This window comes from Centropristis striata, chromosome 10, assembly GCF_030273125.1.
Source record: "Centropristis striata isolate RG_2023a ecotype Rhode Island chromosome 10, C.striata_1.0, whole genome shotgun sequence".
NCBI lineage: Eukaryota > Metazoa > Chordata > Actinopteri > Perciformes > Serranidae > Centropristis > Centropristis striata.
Genome location: NC_081526.1, coordinates 34,231,023 through 34,251,789, shown reverse-complemented (window position 1 = coordinate 34,251,789; position 20,767 = coordinate 34,231,023). Strand labels below are relative to the sequence as shown.

Genomic DNA, 20,767 nt, shown 5'->3' with positions numbered 1-20,767 from the left:
AGCAACCACTCTTGTTGCACCACCATAAAAGGACTTTGTGGAGGAGATATGTAAAAAGAAAGCAGCAGCACATTGATGTAATTTAAGCCCTTTACAGACTCCACAAGAACATTGAAATTTGTTCTTGCTCTCGAGGTGGCAAGAACAAGAAAAAAGTTATTTCTGCCCAGGACATTTCATACTTCATGAGAAACTCCACTGCAGAACTTCTCATAGGGCCCTCCCACTGCAGCACACATCTCATTCCAATTCAAATTTCTGGCCAATCAAAGAATAGTTCTTGGACACCACACAAGAAGAAAGTTCTGCCCAGATGATGTATCAAGAACAGAGAAATGTGTTCTTTCTCCCAGGGCTGCAAGAACAAAACAACATCATTCTGTTCCTGCAACTAATCAAGGACGGGCAAAAAAATCAACAAAAGCGTGAAACACATGACACATAAGGGCATCGTGAGCACAAAATAAAACAGGAAACAAAATCAATCTCTTCCAAACAATGAAAATGAAACCACAATTTACAGAGAATTGTGTCTGAAAACAACATTATTCCAACGTTACGGGCGACTGTGTACAAAGGCTCAAGGAATGATGCAACATCTTGTCGGCTCAGAAAAAGGTTCATGAGATTTAATTTGTCTGTCACGTGTATAAAGAGCAAGGTTATAATAGTTGTGGGGTTATAATAGTGGGATTTTTCATTAGTTTTAGTTTTAATTTGGTTGTGAATTTTTGTTTTCAAATTCAGTTAGTTTTAGTTAGTTTTTAGAGTGAGTTTGCTAGTTTTAGTTCAGTTTTTATTTTTTGAAAATGCTTAGTTTTAGTTTAGTTTTTATTAGTTTTAGTGTTAGTTTTAGTTTTTTGTAATGGGTATGTGCCTTCATTTCCTTTGGTTTATCCATCTTAGCCCCAATAAGGTTATTAACTCTTACAATTCGGGGTGTTTTGTATTTTGGTGTAGTGTAGTGTAGACATCCCAGTCTCAGTAAACATATTTACTGTGTTCCTGCATGTTGGAACAGAAACACTGAATTATGAATGAAAAAAGTTGACAAAGACGAAAACTAAGGACATTTTCACTATAATTTTAGTTAGTTTTAGTTAGTTTTGTAACCACACAATACAGTTTCAGTTAGTTATCGTTTTTTAAAAAGCTCTTGTTTTTATTTTTATTTCAGTTAACGAAAATGTTTTTTCAATTTTAGTTTTCGTTATTTTGTTAGTTTTCGTTAACTATAATAACCTTGATAAAGAGGGGACGTCGGGGGGGATAGATGGGTGAAACATGAAACCACCAACACTGACTGATTTTAACTAGGTTAAATTGTAATTTAAAGCAAATACAAGGAACATATTCGCTTTAAACGCGGACTTTGTCGCTCTTTATACACGTGACAAATCGTGATGCTTTATTGTGACCTACAGAAGCAAAATAAACCATCAGCATAATTATAGGCTATTTCTATGTAGTCAGTCTTAATACCTGCCGTGGTTCCACTGAGTCGGACTCCAACAGTAAAAGATGCAATCATGCAGGTTCTCTAGAAACTCCTTCAGCTGTGTCTCCGGCAGCGATCAGTCCGGCTTCGCTGCCTTCGACCTTCAGTTGGATCCCTGATGTAAGGCGTCTGAGCTCTGGTAGGAGGTGGAGAATTGGTTCTTGGCAGCAGCGGCCTGACGAGCAGCAGAGCCTCGCACCGCTGCTCTGCCCACTTCCCACGAGCCAACACCAGGCACCAGGATGCTGGAGGCCCATGCTGAAGGGAAACCAGAACTTTTTGTACACAGGCACCACCAAATTTAACACAAAGTTTGTTGCAGTTGCTTTAAGTTACCATAATGTACATGTAATATGTACTTTACGTTCTACATGATGTACTGTTGAATTTCTATTATCTGAAAAGTACTTATTTTAACCATAACCACAATCTTTTCCTCAACCTAACCAAACTTTATTAAATATCCATTATCCTTAAAGTTTTGAAAGTAAAGCTATATAATGACTTTTGGAGTTTTTCTCCATTTCTGTGTTTAGGATTTTATGGGCGTGTCTGAAGTCATGGCTCAATGACGAACTGGAGCTCCCTTATCATAACTCCGCCCCCAACACTATCTGCCGTATATATATATCAATGGTGGCTAACGTTAATAGATTTACTTAACTTTAATTTTTGTTGAATCTACACTTACTCGTGTCAGTAGTCATAGCAACAGTAGATTACAATGTCTGAAGTAATATCCTATATACATGTTTATTCTGGAGCATTTTATGAAGCTAAAAATAAACCGTTATTGTCTCCGTGGGTCCAGACTGGAGAGCGGATCTCTGCAGAACACCCAAACAGAAACACAAGATTATTCTCTGTAGTGTGTTTGGCATGAACACTTAGAGAGAGACAGAGAGACAGTGTGACAGCAGCAGAAAGTTGGATATCAAATATCAGGTTTCAGCTCCTTCAGTGATTCAGAGCAGAGAATACTGCTCATTTTTTCACTGTTTTTAAACCGTTTTTTTTACACTTGACGATTTTTTTTCTAATTCAAATTTGGCTAGGTGTTTAATAACACATTTTTCTGTGGTGATGAAAAACTCAGATCACATATAGGAAATAAAAAGAGTTCCTTAATGTTGAATTTAAAGGTGCTTTGTTCCAGAAATCAGCCATGGTGCCTGATAACTTTAAAGGCTGCTTTCTTCTAGTGGCTGAATCATTAATAAAACCAACAAGTTTCAACCACTGTAGGACAAAAACATATGAATACTTCATCAATGGAAGATCATTTTCCATGTTTTTGATCTACGGTTTAATAAACAGAGCAAGCAGTCATCATCTTCTCCAAAATAATCACAAAACATGAAATAAATAGTGTTACTGTTGTGTTTTTCATAGTGAACATTATGTCACCATGGTGAAGTGGATCAGCAAGACCAAGACGGCGGTCAGGTGGCTGAACCGGGCCCAGAACATCTCCATCCTGACTGTGTGTGACACCACCACCGGAGCCTGCGTCACGGTGAGTGTGTGTGTGTGAGGGCGCTTTCACACCTATCTCGTTTGGTCCGGACTTTAGGACTTTTCAGTTTGATCCGAACCTAAATTCCAGGTGTGAAAGTTGCCGCGGACCACGGTCCGCACCAAAGGACCAAATTTTGGTCCGACCAAAAGAGGTGGTCTCGGTCCGGACCAAACCAACCAAGGTCCGAACCTTTTGCAGTGTGAAACAACTTTTTGTTATATTTTGGACCTTCGTATCAATGACAGGAAGTTTTTTTCTTCTTCTGCTGTTGAATTACGGTAGAGGAAGCTCATCTTGCGAATACACTGCTTACATAAATGCATCACGAATAATAATATATATATATAGAGTGGGTCCATTCTGCATTACAAGTACTTTTACTTTTGATACTTTAAGTACATTTAGATGCTGATACTTTTGTACTTTTACTTCAGTAAGTTTTGAATGCTGGACTTTTACTTGTAGTGGAGTAATTTCACAGTGTGGTATTAGTACTTTCACTGAAGTAAAGTAACTGAGTACTTTTCCCACCACTGCATTTCATTTTATAATTGCTCGATGTTGGTTTTTGGAAAGAGTAACAGCTCTAGTAAACAGTGACTCTAGTGGAAGAGGAAGTCTTAGCCTGGATATCCATTTTCTGGACACCAGAACCAAAGAAGTATCAGCCCATCTGCCCAGAGACTAAACCATCATCAGAGTGATACCAAGCACTCTCATGTGTTGCTCATTAAGCTGGTGCTGCTGGTAGCAAAAGACCAGCAAAAGTATTTGTTGCAGCTGTGTGTGTGTGTGTGTGACAGCGGCCGTGCTGCTGCATGCGCGCAACGGCCTGTGCGTTGTTCCGCGGCGCCTCAGCAGGTGAGCACAATCACTAATCAGCAAGGTAACACAAGATCAAGGACAAACATTTAATTGTGTGCAAAACGGAGCTGAGGACAGCAGCAGAAACCTTCACTGCCACAAGACTGAACTAACGCATGGGAAAAGGACTCAAACGGAGTACAAGGTGGCTCGCTGGATTAATTTAGTGTAAACACGTTAACCCTCCTGTCGTCCTTCCGGGTCAAATTGACCCAATCTGTTTTGACTATTCCTTCTTTCCTCCCTCCTCCTGCCTTCCTCTCTTCTTTCCTCCTTCCTTCCTTCTTTCCTCCCTCCTCTATCCTCCTTCCTTCTTTCCTTCCCTCGCCCCTTCTTTCTTTCTTTCCTTCCTTTCCTCCCTCCTTCCCTTCTTTTCTTTCCTCTTTCCGCTATCTCCTTTCCTTTCTCTCTTCTTTCCTTCCTCCTGATTTCCTCTCCTTTCCTCCTTCCTTCCTTCTTTCATCCCTCCCGCCTCCATCCCTTCCTCTATCCTCCTTCCTTCTTCCCTTCCCTCAACCCCCCTTTCCTTCCCTCCTTTCTTTCCTTCCTCCTTCCTTTCTGCCCTCTTTCCTTCCTTCCTCCCTCATTTCTGCCCTCTTTCCTTCCTGCCTCCCTCCTTTTCTCCCTCCTTCCTTCTTTATTTTTTCCTTCCTTTCTTCTCCTCCTCCCCTTTCTTTCCTCCATCCTCCTTCCTTTCTCTCTCCTTTCCATTCTTTCTCCTTTTCCTCCTCTCTTCTTTCCTTTCTCCATCCTTCTTTCTTTCCTCCATCCTTTTTTACTTCCCTTTGCGTCCTTCCCTCTTCTTCCTTCCTTGACCCGAGGACACCAGGAGGGTTAAGGAAGTAACACTGACGTCAGATGCCGGCCGGCCTAACAACGCATCGTAACCAAAACAAAATGAGCCGCAGAAGTCCACAGGGAGATGACGTGTCCAGTAGAATTGTCTCGTAAAGTCAGTTTTTCCTTTTGCAGTGTGAAACCAAAACCAACAGGACCAAAAAATGTAACAGAACACAGACCTTGGTTCGGACTTTCAGGTGTGAAAACGCCCTGAGAGAGAGAGAGACAGAAATAGAAGTCTGTTCTTTGGTAGAAAAGAAGACTCTTAATTTCATAATTTTCCATTCCTTCATGTAAGGCTTGTAAAACTTTAGTGAGCCCTTTTTACACTCTCCAAGCTAACATTTCTGTCTGGTATTCGTTCACTTGTTTACTTCAACATTTTCATGGGCACTTGTCATTTTAAATCATTTTCCTCTTTGAATCCATTAAGTGGTTGCTAAGTGCTTTGTTGTTGCAAGTTCAAGGAGATCTAAGTATGAATCATGGCATTTATTAATCATGTTAGATACAAAGTACAGGTGCCTTTATTATTTGTGTGAGACACTCGTTAACCTTTTCGGCAGTTACTCATAGATTATTATCCCAAACTCTTCAACACACAGGGAATGTGTTAATGCATTTTCAGTTTTGTGAAGGCTCTATTCAGACTCTTTTTAAGTACTGGTTCTATACAATTCTACAACAATTCTTCAATGTCATTTAGCAGACGCTTTTATCCAAGGCAACGTACATTTGAGAGTTAATACAACACAAGCAAAGGTTGTGCGAGCGATCGGTCAGTGCGATACTTACTATAGTCATCTGTGTAGATCAAGAGTGAAGGTGTTCAGTAAAGAGTGCCCATACACTGCAAAAAAAGCCAACTTGTATTTTTTGGCCCTAAACAGTGATTTAAGTTGGTAAAACTTGGAAATATAAATTATTGACATTTAGGGCAATAATGTAAGTTAGCACAACAAAGGAAGCCAGTTGTCTGCTGAAAAACAAGTTGATGAGTTGTTGTTACTTATATCTTTAAGTTGGGGTTCACAACAAGGGACAATAGTTCTGCTAACTCTTATTTCTTTGTTGTGAAATGCGGGAAAGCGGTGAAATTCTGTCATTAGCGAAAGCTAGTGGCTAACTGATGCTAGCGGCTAACTGATGCTAGCAGCTAACTGATACTAGCGCCGCTGCTTGTTACAGCTACAAGAGTAGCCATTAGCGTATCAATGCTAGCCTGGATATCCATTTTCTGGACACCAGAACCAAAGAAGTATCAGCCCATCTCCCCAGAGGCTAAACCATCACCAGAGTGATAGCTGATGGGTTCAGAGGTTGAATTGGTGGAGTCATTAACCAAGTAGCCCTGTGAGTCTCTTGGCTATGAACTCCACTGTTCTACTCTTCAAAATGACCTTATTTCTGTTCAACTAATCCTTTTTTGAAGAAACCTTGAAACTGAAAACTGAAGTCACAGCACATGGGCTGGAGAGAACCCCACATTCTCTGTATTTGGACGACATGGAGCAGAGTTAACCCTGCAGTTGACTCGTGGGTCTCACAGGCGGCTCTCCACTTCTGTGCTTCCTGATTTGGTGTGATTTGCACAAACATGCCACCCAGCCAAGAGGCAGCTTAGCTCGGGCCTGGACGCGGCGCCCGGCCTCCTCTGCCAACACTCTGGCTCCGGCTCATGCGTGTTGGTTTGAAACGATGGCTCAGACGGGGAACGCCGTCCCCTGTGGCGTGTTTAAATAAACTACAAAATAAGGGTTTATTATGTGACAGATGATTCTGTCTGGAAAATAAACCAGTGAGATGTTAGTCCAAAATAAGTTTCACAAAACATGAAATATAGAACATTTTTGTGCGCTGACATAGCAGAAAATTCATTTTGTGGGAGAGAGAATGTGATTACTGTGGAACTGTACTGCTCTGTTGTTAAGTTTCTGTGTACCAAGTAGAAGTACAACGCAGGGGCCAGACAGAAAGGCCGTAAAGACCAAAGGATTTGGATGATCTGAGTGAATTAACAGCACACTGACATTTTGCTCCCACTTCTTTTTCAGAGACATGAAGAAAGCTCCGAGCTCTGGCTGTCCAAACAGGTAAAGTTTCATTTTTTAAAGTTCTCCAGGGCAATAACTTCACTTCATGTCATTTCCATCTCAGTATCCGTCAGACTGTACGACTTAAAGGAAAACTTTACTAATATTTTATTCACACTCACCTCAGTACTGTGTGTATTTTCAAGGGAAGCTCTGTTCATCCCCACAAATCCTTCACCTGATGATGCAAACACAGGACGAAGGACTCATGTCTGCCCCTCCAGTCGTTCCTTCAGTAGATAGAACCGTGAGAAAGCAGTCAACTGTGATGTCATCGCCTCTAGGAATTAGGACCAAAGAATAGAGCAGACCTGGGCATTGGGCGGCCCCCGGGCCACATCCGGCCTGTTGGCTGTCCTTGTCTGGCCCACTTGAGGTTATCCAGAAATTAGAAATTAATACAACCGCAGTGCTTTTATTTTGAAGGCGATTTACGTATATCTGAGTTACCCGAGTTACCTCGCTACCTTGTCAAAAAAATAAGACATTCCTTGTTCACCTTGTGAATCCACCGTAAGAGTTACCAGGTGGGAAAACAATAACAAACATTAGCATTAGCACTTTAGCGAACAAGCACTTTTACTATAGTTAAGACAACAAATATAGCCACTAATATTATATGACAGAAGAAAATAAACTTTAACAAACCTTGTGTCCTGTCAGCCACTATAGAAGCCTTTTTGATACAACTTTATATTAATTACGACGCACTTGTTATTATTTACCCTTGTTTTTAATTTAACAGTTCCACCTGTTATTTCCTGTCGCTACCTTTCAAAATTAAAGCACCCGTTTTACACTGGACGGCACCTTTTCAAAATAAAAGCATCACAACATTGTAAAACACCTAGAAAATTTACAAAAAAAAAAAATCCTATAGGAACCTTGCTAAAGGTCATTTACAGTTGTGTTTAAAATAAATGGAAAAGTGATATAGTGATTGGAGTATTTGCTACTTTTTAATGCTATATTTTATTTACTCCACATTAACAGGCTTATCATAACTGAAAAGCCCGACTGCACTGTAGTTTATATTTATATAATCATCATCAACCTCTCTGCTTGTGTAGTAATGTGAGAGACGTCATGGACATTCGGCAAACTGGCGTTAAATAAAAGCCAGCAGGGCTCCAACATGACTCTGTACCACTAGTTGCATTTAGATGTGGCTCTGTTTATGTGTTTTCTTCACTCTAGTCTCAGCTTCTGCATTTAGTATTTACTTGGGCAGCAGAGACAGAGAGGAGAGAAAGTTCCTGGCAGGATTTGATCATATAGCCCTGCAGCAGTACATGTTTGGCTGCAGCGCTGGGTAATTTAACCACTTGACAATCTTGGCATGCAGAGCTGCTTGTCTTTGTTAAGGTGGTAATCTGCAAGATGCCCATTTACTGACTGTGAGGTTGTGTCAGTGCAGAGAGAGAGCCTTTGCTAACGGATTTTCATGTAAGATTGTCTGGAAAGCCAAAGGCTCATTGTGAGTAAACTCTCTCCATCTGAGACAAAGTGTGTTTCTGTTGCTGACTGACATATTGTGTGGGCTTCACACATTTAAACTTGATGATATAAATGTAAACCACTCAGCTAAACCACTTGTCTCACTGCTCAGCAGGAACAGGTTTGACTTGTTTTTTAACAAGGTTATCTAAAAATTTAACTGAAGTAAAAATTAGTCCAAAATTAGCACTTACTGGTGGCAACAGACTAACATTGTGAAATGGTCACATTTTTTAGGCTTAGACACCAAAACTTGATTAAGTTCAGGAAAAAAATGTGGTTTTGGTTATAATAAGTATATAAGTACCTTTACGTCCATATGTGAGTAAGTCAATTGTGACTTGGTCTCACATGGAACAAGAACATGAGACACTTTTAGTTCCTACGTGGACTTAGAAGAATACTTGTAATTTTTGGAAGACAGAGCTCAGGAAATGGACGATATCAAAATATGTTTATTTTGATACCGTTGATTTGTTCATTTAAAAACGTTGCAGATGACTTTCAGGCTGAGAAGTTGTTTGTGAATCACTCATCATCATCATTTGAATCTACCTGTTAATGCTGCAGCCTCTGTAAACAGGATGTTTGTAATTATGCTTCACAACTTTTATAACAATAAATAAAAATCAGACCTTTGTCCCAGAAGCTGTCAACGCTATAAATAAGACCAGAATGCGGTAGCTATTTACCCTGTTTACTTCTGTTGTTTCCTTTGCTGAGGGTTTCCCTGCCCAGCAGGTTCTCTGAATAAGGCATTTGTAAACTTGATTTGTACTGTGGTGTGCTTTTATGAAATTTTGTACTTGAATGGGTGATATGTGAAGTACAGTTATTGTTGTAGGCTATTTTATATTTTTCTATCCTTGAAATGTTTTTCTTTATTGTTTTACTATTTATTCTGTTTGTTTTGAGACATGTCTATGGTGAAACCAAAGAGGAATTTCCACTCAGTGGATAATAAAGTTTTCGTATTTGTATTCGTATTTGTATTCGTATCAGACAAAGTTGGAAAATCTGATTTCTCCTCCTGCATTTTTTTTTGTTGCTTTCTGCAGAACCAAGAGCCGGTGTTCTCCAAAGACGGCAGCAGATTCTTCCTGACGGTCCCGGTGAAACAGGGAGGACGTGGAGAGTTTCACCACATCGCCATGTTCACCACTCAGGTGAGGCTCCTTAGAGTTGATGCAGTGTATATATAGGCCCAGTTTCCACCAGGAGCCAGAGGATCCTTAATTCCAACAGGATGGATGCTGTGTGTTGCCACAGCTTTAATAGAGCTGTTTTTATTTAATGTGCAGCCGAGTGTATACTCTCAAATAGTTTAACCAAAAATTGAGGAAATTACTCACAGCAGCCCTTGTTTGTCATGCTGTTGTTGAACTGTTAATTGAAGTGTTGCCATAATCAAGAAACTTCTTGCAAGTGATTTATGATACTTTCCTCCCCAACAGTATCGGCCTGATAAAAGAGCTTGTTCTCATCAGCACAGATACTAAAACGTCCCCATCCGTATCCGAAGAATTACACAGGCTGCATGTCAGTAATGGTAGCAGAGCTGAACAGGGAGATCTGAAGGCACGGACAGCTTTCTGTTTCAGAAAACACAGCCCTTCCTCTTATTTTATCCTAATTATAGGAACAATTCCCCTATATTATAATTTATGCAGTATTAGTTTTCAGAGGAATAAATCACTGCCTGTGTAGCTTATAAGGAATTTGTCACACCTGATAAATCATTCTACTATATAAAAACAAATATACCAACAAGTCTTAAGGTGTAAATCCACCAGCCCATCTACAGTCATGGAAAAAATGATTAGACCACCCTGGTTTTCTTCACCATGTTGTTAATTTTAAAGCCTGGTACAACTAAAGGTACATTTGTTTGGATAAATAAGGCCCCGTTTACACGAGGACGCTTGCGGGTAAAAACGACAAAATATTTTATTGGAAGTGCCTTTCGTTTAGACGGTGACGGCGTTTTTGGGGCTTAAAAATGCAAAAATCTGAAACCACCCTCCAAAGTGGAAAAGTTGAATCCGCTCCACCGTAGCGTGTCGTCTACACTGACAAGACACAAAACTCTGCTCAGATCTGCTCACGTCACGTATGTGTTTACGTCACATACATGCTCCAGTACAGGAAAATAAATAAACATGGGATTATTTCCATGTGTCGGACCTTCAAGCTGCTCTGACATCTCTAATAAACTTACAGGAGTCTTTCCACCAAATGTACAGGATATGTACAGATAGTATTAGTGAACAGAGAAGGATCTGGAATTACCTCTATCACATTTTGGATGCACCGATTGGTGGGAGGCGATCCAGACGGCTTTGGACGAGACCTGGGAGATCTAGTGATGGTGGAGAACTTTGTGGAAGGAGTAGCTGATGAAAATACGTGGCGTGAAAACTTCCACATACCCAAAGATGCTCTTATCGCTTTAAGTGATGCCGCCTGGCTGCATACAATCCAATTCCACACACTTTTGCGTCACCGTATGCAGCAGATTTCCTACAGAAAAACGCTTGTCTAAACGCGGAATAAAAAGTGAAGATGCGACGCCACTTTTGCGTCTTCTGTTCAGACCGTCATCATGTAAACGTAGCCTAGATAACAAAAAAAATAACTCATAAAAGAGCTGATATCTATACATTTTCCATGGTTTTCTTGATACTGATTTTGGTTATCACCAAGAAAACCATGGAAAATGTCTCGATATCAGATCTTGAATTAAACTCTTATGAGCTACTTTCGTTGTTATAATTATATTTGTCCAAACAAATGTACCTTTAGTTGTACCATTGTAAAATGAAGAAGAAAAAGAAGGGAAAAAAATGGTCTAATAATTTTTCCATGACTGTATGTTCCAGCCTTCACTCAGCTTTATGTCTCGGCGATGAGACCTCTGGAGGGAGCTCGGTATAGAGCTGCTGCTCCTCAGCATCATAAGGAGCCAGTTGATGCGGTTTTGGTCTCTAGTAAGGAGGCCTCCTGGGGGCCTCCTGGGGGCCTCCTGTTAGAGGGGAAGACCCAGAACACACTGGGGGGATCTCTCATCTTATCTGGCCTGGGAACACATCAGGGTCCCCCAGGAGGAGCCAGAAAATACTGCTGGGGAGATGGATGTGTAGAATATCTTGCTTATCCTGCTGCCCCCGCGACCCGGCCCTAGATACGCAGCATGAGGATGGATGCTTGGATGGATATTAGACTGAAAATGAATCATGCCACTATGGTACAAAACAGGGCTATAACAACCCGGCATAGTAACTGTTTGCAGCAACACAAAGGTCCAACAAAACATTGACCACAACCAACATTTTAACATATTCTCAGTTTGTTATTCTTGAAAAATAATAATCAAGTGTGACTTGGGGTCAGTGTTGCATGTCCCACCATCCAGCCAGCCTCTGCCCTAAAGTTGTGTTCAGGCTGAACGCGGAGCATCTTTTTGTGTGTTTGTGTGTTCGTGTTTGTCCAGTCTATGTTAATGTGGATCAAACAGCCATTGTACTGTCTGGCACCATAGCAACAGAGTCTCTAACTGTTGTTGCTGTACATCTACTGAGTCATAAAGCCCCAAGATAAGCATAGATTTAAGCAAACAAAGATAAGCAAACATTTTCAACTCAACCTGCATCACCTACACTGAATCATATTTATAACTCTTTGCTTTCAATCTGAACACAATTTAAGGGTTTTTGCAGCATTATAACCACAGCTTGTATAAAAGACTCACTGAAAACTGAAGCCAATGCTGAAGCCAAAACCTGCATTCTTTCTAATGTCCAGCAGGGGGCGACTCTACTGGTTTTAAAAAGAGGCTTGATTGTATACAAGTCTGAGAAAATGAGCCTACTTCTCTCTGATGCATCACCTTAGTAAATATTTTCATTTTTGATTCAATAATCAAACCAATGACCTAAACTCCTCTTCTTCTGTTTCTCTCAGTTCAGAGCAGATCAGAATGAAGTCCGACATCTAACCTCAGGGAACTGGGAGGTGACCAAGATCATCGCCTATGATGAGAACACTGAGAACCTGTAAGTCAATGTACATTTCTTAAATATATATTTAAAAAAACAGATTATAGATTCTCACAAGTACTCAAAGGAGCTTGTGGTTTGCAAATGTGATGTATGACTTCAACATAAAGAAAGTGATGATTTCAGTGATAATAAGAGCATGCAGGCATGCTAAAGTTGTTTGTGTTTTCCACTGACAGGTATTTTCTCAGCACAGAGGGTTCAGCACGGAGACGGCAGCTCTTCAGGTTGGTTTTGACCTCCTTATTATACAGTAGACAGCTGCTGTACTTATGGCTGAATTTGGCATTTTTTAATCACATTTATACCATTTGTCATTACAAGATATTTGCAAGACTCCCACAAGACACTTATTAACCTGATTTGATCATCAGAGTATTCAACTATACAACTATTTCATTAAAAGTGATTATACACACATTAAAGGATAATGCTCGTATTATTTTACCTTTATTATGAAAAATTCTGCTAATCATCATTTCCTATGTATTCAAAGCCTGATATGTATTATATTCTGTGATGTAGAGCTCCAGTGTGATAGCCTCAAACAGGAACATACATACATAACACAAGCGTTGTAACGCTTTATATTAAGGTCCTTGTAATAACCATTAATTAACAAGTAATAAGGCCCTTGTAAGTCCTTACAAGATGCTTATTAACATTATTGTGTTTATAAGCTTATATAAGTGTTAATAATGGCATTATAATACAGCTAATAGCAGGCTATAAGAGATTTATAAGCACTAATAAGAAACTTGTTAACAGTTTGCAAATGCTTAAGAACATTAATAAAAGCCTCATGAGTATCTTATAATTGTTCATAATAGCATTACAAACACCCATGACCCACCCATTATGTCTTTGCCATGCCTTTATTAATCTTATTTTCTTTGCTTATTGATATTAAAATATACTTTATTGCTCATCTATTATAAGTTAACTATAAGTTAACTATGCTTTTTGCAACTACCGGATCTAAGGGAGAACAATGCCTTATTACTTGTTAATTAATGCTTATTAAGGACCTTATTATTACAATAACCAACTAAATAATGTTTATAGATGGTTTATAAACCAATTATTAACCATTTACAAAGTGCTTTACATATTTAATCTTTAAATGTTTTCAACCAATTGCTTTAAGGAATATGAATCATTTCAAAATCATTAACATACTTAATATGGATTTAAAAATATTAAAATGGGTGCAACTAAACCATTTATGAACAATTAATTATAATTTAATTGTTTGTTAATGGTAAAGTAACTATAAACGTAATTATATATATATATATATATATATATATACATTAATAGACATGTTTATAAATTAATATACATCTATTTGCCATTTATACATGATTAAGTTAGTTAAACATTAATAAATTATGTATTTACCATTCTAAATGGTCTATAAACAGTTTATAAATGATGATAAACATTAATAAACTATCCGTTTACCGTTTATAAATGATGGTTATTGTAAAGTGTTACCCTTCTTTCATATTTCAGTAGTTTTGGATAACGGTAGTTGTTTGTTTGAGCTGTGACCTTCATCAGGTTGTGACTACATATTGATACATTTAGCTGGATGTTTTATTAATGTTTGGGATAGATAATGATGAAGTAATGGCAGCTTTAGTGTCTTAGTGTCCTGATGTTTCTTGTCTCTCCTCAGCGTTCTGACTGTGGGTCTGTTCCCACGGCGATGTTTGACATGCGAGCTAAATAAAGCTCACTGCCTGTACTTCGATGCTGACATCAGCCCCACCAACCAGCACATCATCCTCCAGTGTAAAGGTGAGCCTGAGAATATTAACATAAAGTTTTTCAACTCATCTTTAGCTCCCACAATTCAAAGTATTCCCAGTGGAACGCAACCAGAATCAATTTATACAATTGTCCCATATTTGTTCATGATGAATAGAGCAGGTTTCTGTCTGTAGCATCACATGCTGCACAACTGTCCAAACATGCAGCTGAGTCCAGGATGAGTCATCCTCAAGTTTTACAGGCTGTTTTTCATCCAGGCTCTGTCTAAAGAATGCAAACTGCATCATTTTCTAAATCTATGTAAAAGTAATTTTTCTGGCCGAGTCATCAACTTATTTTGCATAACAATTGTATGACTGGAATATCACTACACTGTTAATCGAAGCTGATTTACTTCTTCCCAGAACAGTCTTTTTTTCATACGGTAAAATAAAATAAATTCCAATTTGTGGTCCAGAGGTTGTAAGAGGTTACCTTTATGTCTTTATTATGCAGTCCAACAAAAGATTTGAGGGCAAGACTTTTGTAGAAAAAGTAAAATAACGCTCAGATTTAAAATGTGTTATTGCATATCCAAACGTTGTTTTTTTCGTGTGCTGTAGAGCTGAATCTCGTGTCATGGCCAGTCTCAACTGGAGTGACAGCTTCGCAAACATACACTGTTAAGAAACAGGAGACAGAAGTCCACGGAGAAGATGTTTCCAAGCCGTCCCTCCAATGAAGAAAGACCAATGGAGATTGGATATAAACATGACGTACAAAAATTTAACATTAGTCATTTTGAGAATCTGGTCTCACAGGAATCCGTGAAATAGCCACGGATTCGCTAAACTCAAAATCCGTGAAATAGCCACGGAATCACTCAAATTTCCGTGAAACTGACACGGATTTCGCTACAATGCAAGTTAATGACAGTCATATCCCGTGGCTATTCCATGGATATTTGTTCCTATTGGTTTGTTCCAAGTCACGTGACTTTCAAGGTCCCGGTGGTCAGAACAAAAAACATGGCGGACAGTTCTCTCATTTTTAGTGAAAAAATCAATATTTGACTTAGTTTCTGCATAAAAATGGATTTTGATCACATTTCTAGCGAGAAATATATGTTTTATTTTCTAAATATTCACTCAGTGAATGTACATAATCACTTTGTATGTTGGAATAGCCACGGGATATGACTGTCATCAACTTGCATTGTAGCGAAATCTGTGTCAGTTTCACGGAAATTTGAGTGATTCCGTGTCTATTCCACGGATTTTGAGTTAAGCAAATCCGTGGCTATTTCACGGATTCCTGTGAGACCAGGTTGCATTTTGAACATGTCGTTTACATCATTGAATCAGTTGCGGTTTTGATTTCTGCAATAAAACGACTTCTCTAAGGACGCTTTCACAACCCAAGTCTGTTTGGTTCATCTGAATCAGTGTGAAATTGATATATTTAGTTGGTTTTGTATTGAGTCTTCTAAACGTCCTAGTTTCTTTCACAGAGCAGAAATGTACGCCGACTGATTAACCCATAAGAACCCAGACCCAGTTATCTTTAAAGGGACATTATGGGGGATACACCAAAGACCAAGTGGACCACATAGAACACATTTATGATGTTTTTAAAAAATAAAAAAAATACTACCCCTAAATGTTAAAGATCTGTGATGTGACATATACGTTACATTGGGCGTTTATGGAATTTATGTTTATGATATTTCTTATTTTTGAATGAATAAACTCGACACCTTTTCTGCTTACAGAAACACAAATTTGCCTTTTTCTTTGCATCTCCACAACATATATCAAAATTGTGACATTAATAGTGCTGTAAGACAACAAATTCCATTTCAGATTTGTTTTAAGTAACAATAATAAGTAATAATAAATCAATAATGAATAAATATAAATAACACTGCCTCATTTGACGGCTTCTCAACAAGCTACTGTAGCTGTAAAACACTGAAAAACACACTTATGTACTTGAGAAAACATACATGAACATTACTAGAACATTTAAAATGTTTGTGACACCCGTGTCACCGTGGGTTCTTATGTGTTAAACAATAAAGATTTGAAGAGGGGCTGTACAAAGGTGGAGGGCTGAAATCTACTCGCACTATTATTTCTTATTGGTTGAAAAGTTGGCGGTGAAAGCAAAATGGAACGGAGCGCAAACCGAGTACCTTTCATTATACCGGCCGTAATCTGCTCTGGTGTTCTGGTGTGTCCAAACTAATTTGGAGAGACCACACTAGGAAGTGACCCTCTCTCTGCAAATGGTCTGGGAGCGGTTGTTCTGGTCCACACCAGAGAAGGACTGGAGCATTCACAAGCAACCAAACAAACCATAACAAAGATTTAACCACCAAGTTCCATTAAAACAGACTAAACTTTGGGTTGTGAAAGGTTTGGGCAAAAATATGGTAAATGGACCTGCACTTATATATCGCTTTTCTAGTCGCTTTGCGACCACTCAAAGCGCTTTACACTACAGACTGCGCTCATTCACCCTTTCACACACACATTCATACTGGTGGCAGAGGCTACCCTAAACGGTGCCTCCTGCCACCATTGGGAATTCATTCACACACCGATGAACGCAGCATCAGGAGCAATTTGGGGTTCAGTATCTTGCTCAAGGATACTTCTACATGTAGGCTGCGACGCTCAGGGATTGAACCACCAACCCTTCGGTTGGGGGCCAACCAACTCTACCAACTGAGCCACAGCCGCCCCATCTTTAGGTGTTGTAAAAGGTAGTAAAAAAAGTCAAATAAATGCAACTGCGTACCTGCTGGAAGTCAGGTAGTCAAGTTGGTGATGACAAACTTGTCAGATAGAATTTAAGTTACGATACTTTAGAAAACGTTGTTTACTTTTGTTTTTCCTGTAACCTTGTCATTGTCTTAATACTCCTCAATTCCCTCTTTGCTCTCTAAAACACTCTGTAATGTCACTTTCTACACAAAAGGAACTCATTGTTACACTTTCATTTCACAGCATAAATCACTCAACATATGAACAATGATAGTCTAAATATGTGTCCTTCTGAACACTATAGAGTTTATAGCCCTTTAGTTCCAACGATCTGCAGTTTCTTCCAGGTAAAACATTCGAAGGCTAATTTTTTATGTAACTAATTTATTCAGCCGTTCTCTTTGTGAGCTGCTCTGCCAGATGTCAGGGTTTTCTGTTGTAATCTGTCACCCTCCAACTATTCAGTTTTAAATTCATTTCTCATCAGTTCCAAATGAGCGGCATAAAATTAAAACAATTAGCCACTCTATTGTGTATAATTACTTTTAGGCAGCGTTATTGGGCAGCGAGTAGCTTATTTAATAGAGGGTAACGCTTTATATTGTTTGTGGTTTCAATTTTTTTCTGAGCAGATGAGTGCTCCATGCTCAGAAGCGTTTGGGCTCCGGCTTGGTGATTTATTGGACAATAACTCTGTTCCTTTTCCCAAAAGCAATAAAAATAATGGAGAAAGCTTGTTGTCTTTGGAGGGCCGAGTTCACATCACCCCGACAAGTTTGTCCTGACACCTGTTTTCATCAGCAGCAACACGAGCCTTTTAATTCCACTCATAAAAGGCTTCTGATTGGTTTAGTGCTGGGAGCAGGTACATGCACATAAAGGAACCATTTCTCTGTGTGACATAAGCGAGTGTAGTGAGGAACGCAAAGGTCAAAGCTAATGCAGCCGATCAACAGTAAGTCACAGAGTGGAAATAAAGTGAGAGCTACAGTTTGTGAAAGAGCAGAGCAGGAGGAATGTGTGTGTTCTGCAGCGATTCAGCAAACCTGCCTTCCTATTAACCTCTCGCTAGGTACGACTCATACAGGTAAGGTGGGGTAGGGGACCAGAAAAATGTATACAACAAGACAGATGCCTGACTTTTGAAAAACACCTTTTACGCTGTTTGAAGAATGCCAAAATTGTCCAAAATTGTCCCTCACCATCTGCAAAGCACTAAGAATCCTTCAGTGAGGATTACAGACAAACAGGATGATAAATTGATGATGAATTACACTCACAAGCTTGTTTTTCTCCTTCCAGGTCCTGGAGTGCCGACTGTGATCCTACACAGCCTCAATAACTCAAGTAAGGACTGCTGAGTTCTGTGGTGATGATTCGGTATCTGATGGCCATCTTACAGCAGCAGTGTGTAGGATTTACTGGGGATTTCCACCGGGCGCCGAACGGCCGCGGAACGACTCCGCCGCGGTTTAGCTCCGTTTTCTGCCCGGCGTCAATTCACACCGGCCGCTGAATGGTAGCGTAGCGAGCCAGCTGTATAAACACGAGACACGCGTCCAAGACGGAACAAGTTCAACTAAAACGTGTATCATTCATTTTTATTTTATTTGTTAGCGGGCTAGCAGCTTAAAACAAAGTCTAACATTAACATCTTACGTTCAATTTTAATAAGAATCGCTATCCATAGAATGGAAGATGAGCAGAACAAATGTGTTGCACCAGTCGTGTTTGGATGCCATTAAAGGCTCTCAAAGCCAGAAGCAACACTTGTAAAGAGATGATGTAGTCTGTCGTTGTGGCTATTATGTTTGCTGAGAGAGTGGACACGTGTTGAGGCGTATACAGTGATGTAATAAGGTGGCTCTCCAGCCTGTGGGAAAGCAAACAGGTTCTGAGACGGTTCGCAAGTTGGACCAAGTGAACCAGCACCAGCACCAAAGAACTAGGTTTGCGTTGGTCGAAAAGCAGTACAGGACAAAAAAACAGCTGACACGTTCTCAAAGACGCTAAGCAATGGCAAAGAATGATAAAATGACAACAAAGAGGCCCAATAAGACCAAAAAAACTATAAATATATGCAAAACAGCTGCAAAGAGACTCACAAAAATGACCACAAAAGGAGGAAAACAACCACAGATCACTACAAAAAGACCAAAACATTTACAAAGTGGCACAAAAAAACTACAAAGTGGCACCAAATGACAACAAATACAGAAATCCACAGAAAAGTGCACTGCAACTAAACTGCAGCTGGTGCAACACGTCCATCCTCTACATCTTCTCAGGCAGAGATATTTTGGGCTCACAGCTCTGCAGATGTGTTCAGATTGTTGATTAAGGCCTTGAAAGTTAAAATAAACAGAAATTTACCTTTTTGCACCTGAAACCTCTCATTCTTGTGATTTGTGTGAGACCATAAAGAGCTGACGTGTGATCGCCTTGATGAGGCTGCTGGGGTCCAGGTCTTAGTCTATTAAAATGTTGTCTTTGCAAAACTTAAACGGGGGTTCATGAGTTTCCCTTTTTACCAAACTGGCCTTCTGTCAGAGCCAACAGCGTTTAAAGCAAAAACAAAATGAGATTAATCTCCGTCGACGGGGGAGCTCAGAAATCTGTATTTCTTCCTTTGTCTCTTCTTCCTCTCCCACAGGAATTAAACACTTACAGTACTGCTTGTTGTTATCCAGGCCTGTATGTCTATCAGATTTTTTCCACCTAAAAAGTTAACAGCTGTGCTGCAGAAAAGCAAGCAATTTGCCCAGGGTTATTTGGATAGGCCCTCCATCCACAGCTGGGAACTCAAGGCCCCAGGCGCTTTCATAATGAGGCGTCTATTGATTTTGGGTTTTCCATTAGAAGTGCTGGATGAATTCCATTTCATTTAGCTGCTTCTCAGATGGCTCGAATGGAAAAATGGCCCGACCAGAGAGTCATTGTTTATTACATGTGGAGAAAATACACAATAAGCAAGCTGCTGGTTGTTAAATGCCTTTTAGAAACAGAACCTTTTGACTGTATTTCATTGTGCTTGTCCAAATCTAACAGTAATACAGATGACCAGCATTATGATGGTTTGAATTCGGGTCAGCTGCAAATTATTTTGTTTGCTTTGCCAAATCACAGAATATATTCAGATTGTTTTTTTTGTTTTTGTCAGTGTTTCACATATTATTATTATTATTCTTTTTGAATCAATGACAGAAAGTACATTTGATTCAAAAAAGTGATTTACAATAGGCATTGTTCTCGCTTTAGATCCGGTAGTTGCAAAAAGCATAGTTAACTTATAGTTAACTTATAATAGATGGGCCATAAAGTATATTTTAATATCAATAAGCAAACAAAATAAGATTAATAAAGGCATGGCAAAGACATAATGGGTGGGTCATGGGTGTTTGTAATGCCATTATTAACACTTATATAAGCTTATAAACACAATAATGTTAATAAGCATCTTGTAAGAACTTACAAGGGCCTTATTACTTGTTAATTAATGGTTATTACAAGGACCTTAATATAAAGCGTTACCAAATTATCTAATAAACATGACTAGTAATTTAATTAATTTAACCTATTTTTGTGTATCAGTGTTCAGAACATTAATATTTCTCCTTTTTTAAGTCAATTTCCATGTCAACTATGTCCCATAAGTCGTTGCAGCAATTTTTGGGTTGATACCATTTGGGTCAGTTGCAAATTATTTTGTTTGCTTTGCCAAATCACAGAATATATTCAGATTGTTTTTTTGTTTGTTTTTGTCAGTGTTTCACATATTATTATTATTATTCTTTTTCAATCAATGACAGAAAGTACATTTGATTCCAAAAAAAGTGATTTACAATAGCCTTTGATTGCATTTTTCATATTACAAATCT

At 39.1% G+C, this 20,767-nt stretch overlaps 1 protein-coding gene across 3 annotated transcripts in view; it reads left to right on the top strand.

Annotated features, from left to right (window-relative positions):
- LOC131978571 (inactive dipeptidyl peptidase 10-like) overlaps positions 1 to 20,767 on the top strand; it is a 323,143-nt gene that overhangs the window by 289,368 nt on the left and 13,008 nt on the right. For all 3 annotated transcript variants that reach the window (XM_059342273.1, XM_059342271.1, XM_059342272.1), the window contains exons 11-17: positions 2,891 to 3,014; positions 6,776 to 6,814; positions 9,370 to 9,477; positions 12,272 to 12,363; positions 12,546 to 12,593; positions 14,048 to 14,169; positions 18,192 to 18,236. In XM_059342273.1, coding sequence (XP_059198256.1) covers positions 2,891 to 3,014; positions 6,776 to 6,814; positions 9,370 to 9,477; positions 12,272 to 12,363; positions 12,546 to 12,593; positions 14,048 to 14,169; positions 18,192 to 18,236 — 578 coding nt within the window. The remainder of the gene's footprint in view (positions 1 to 2,890; positions 3,015 to 6,775; positions 6,815 to 9,369; positions 9,478 to 12,271; positions 12,364 to 12,545; positions 12,594 to 14,047; positions 14,170 to 18,191; positions 18,237 to 20,767) is intronic.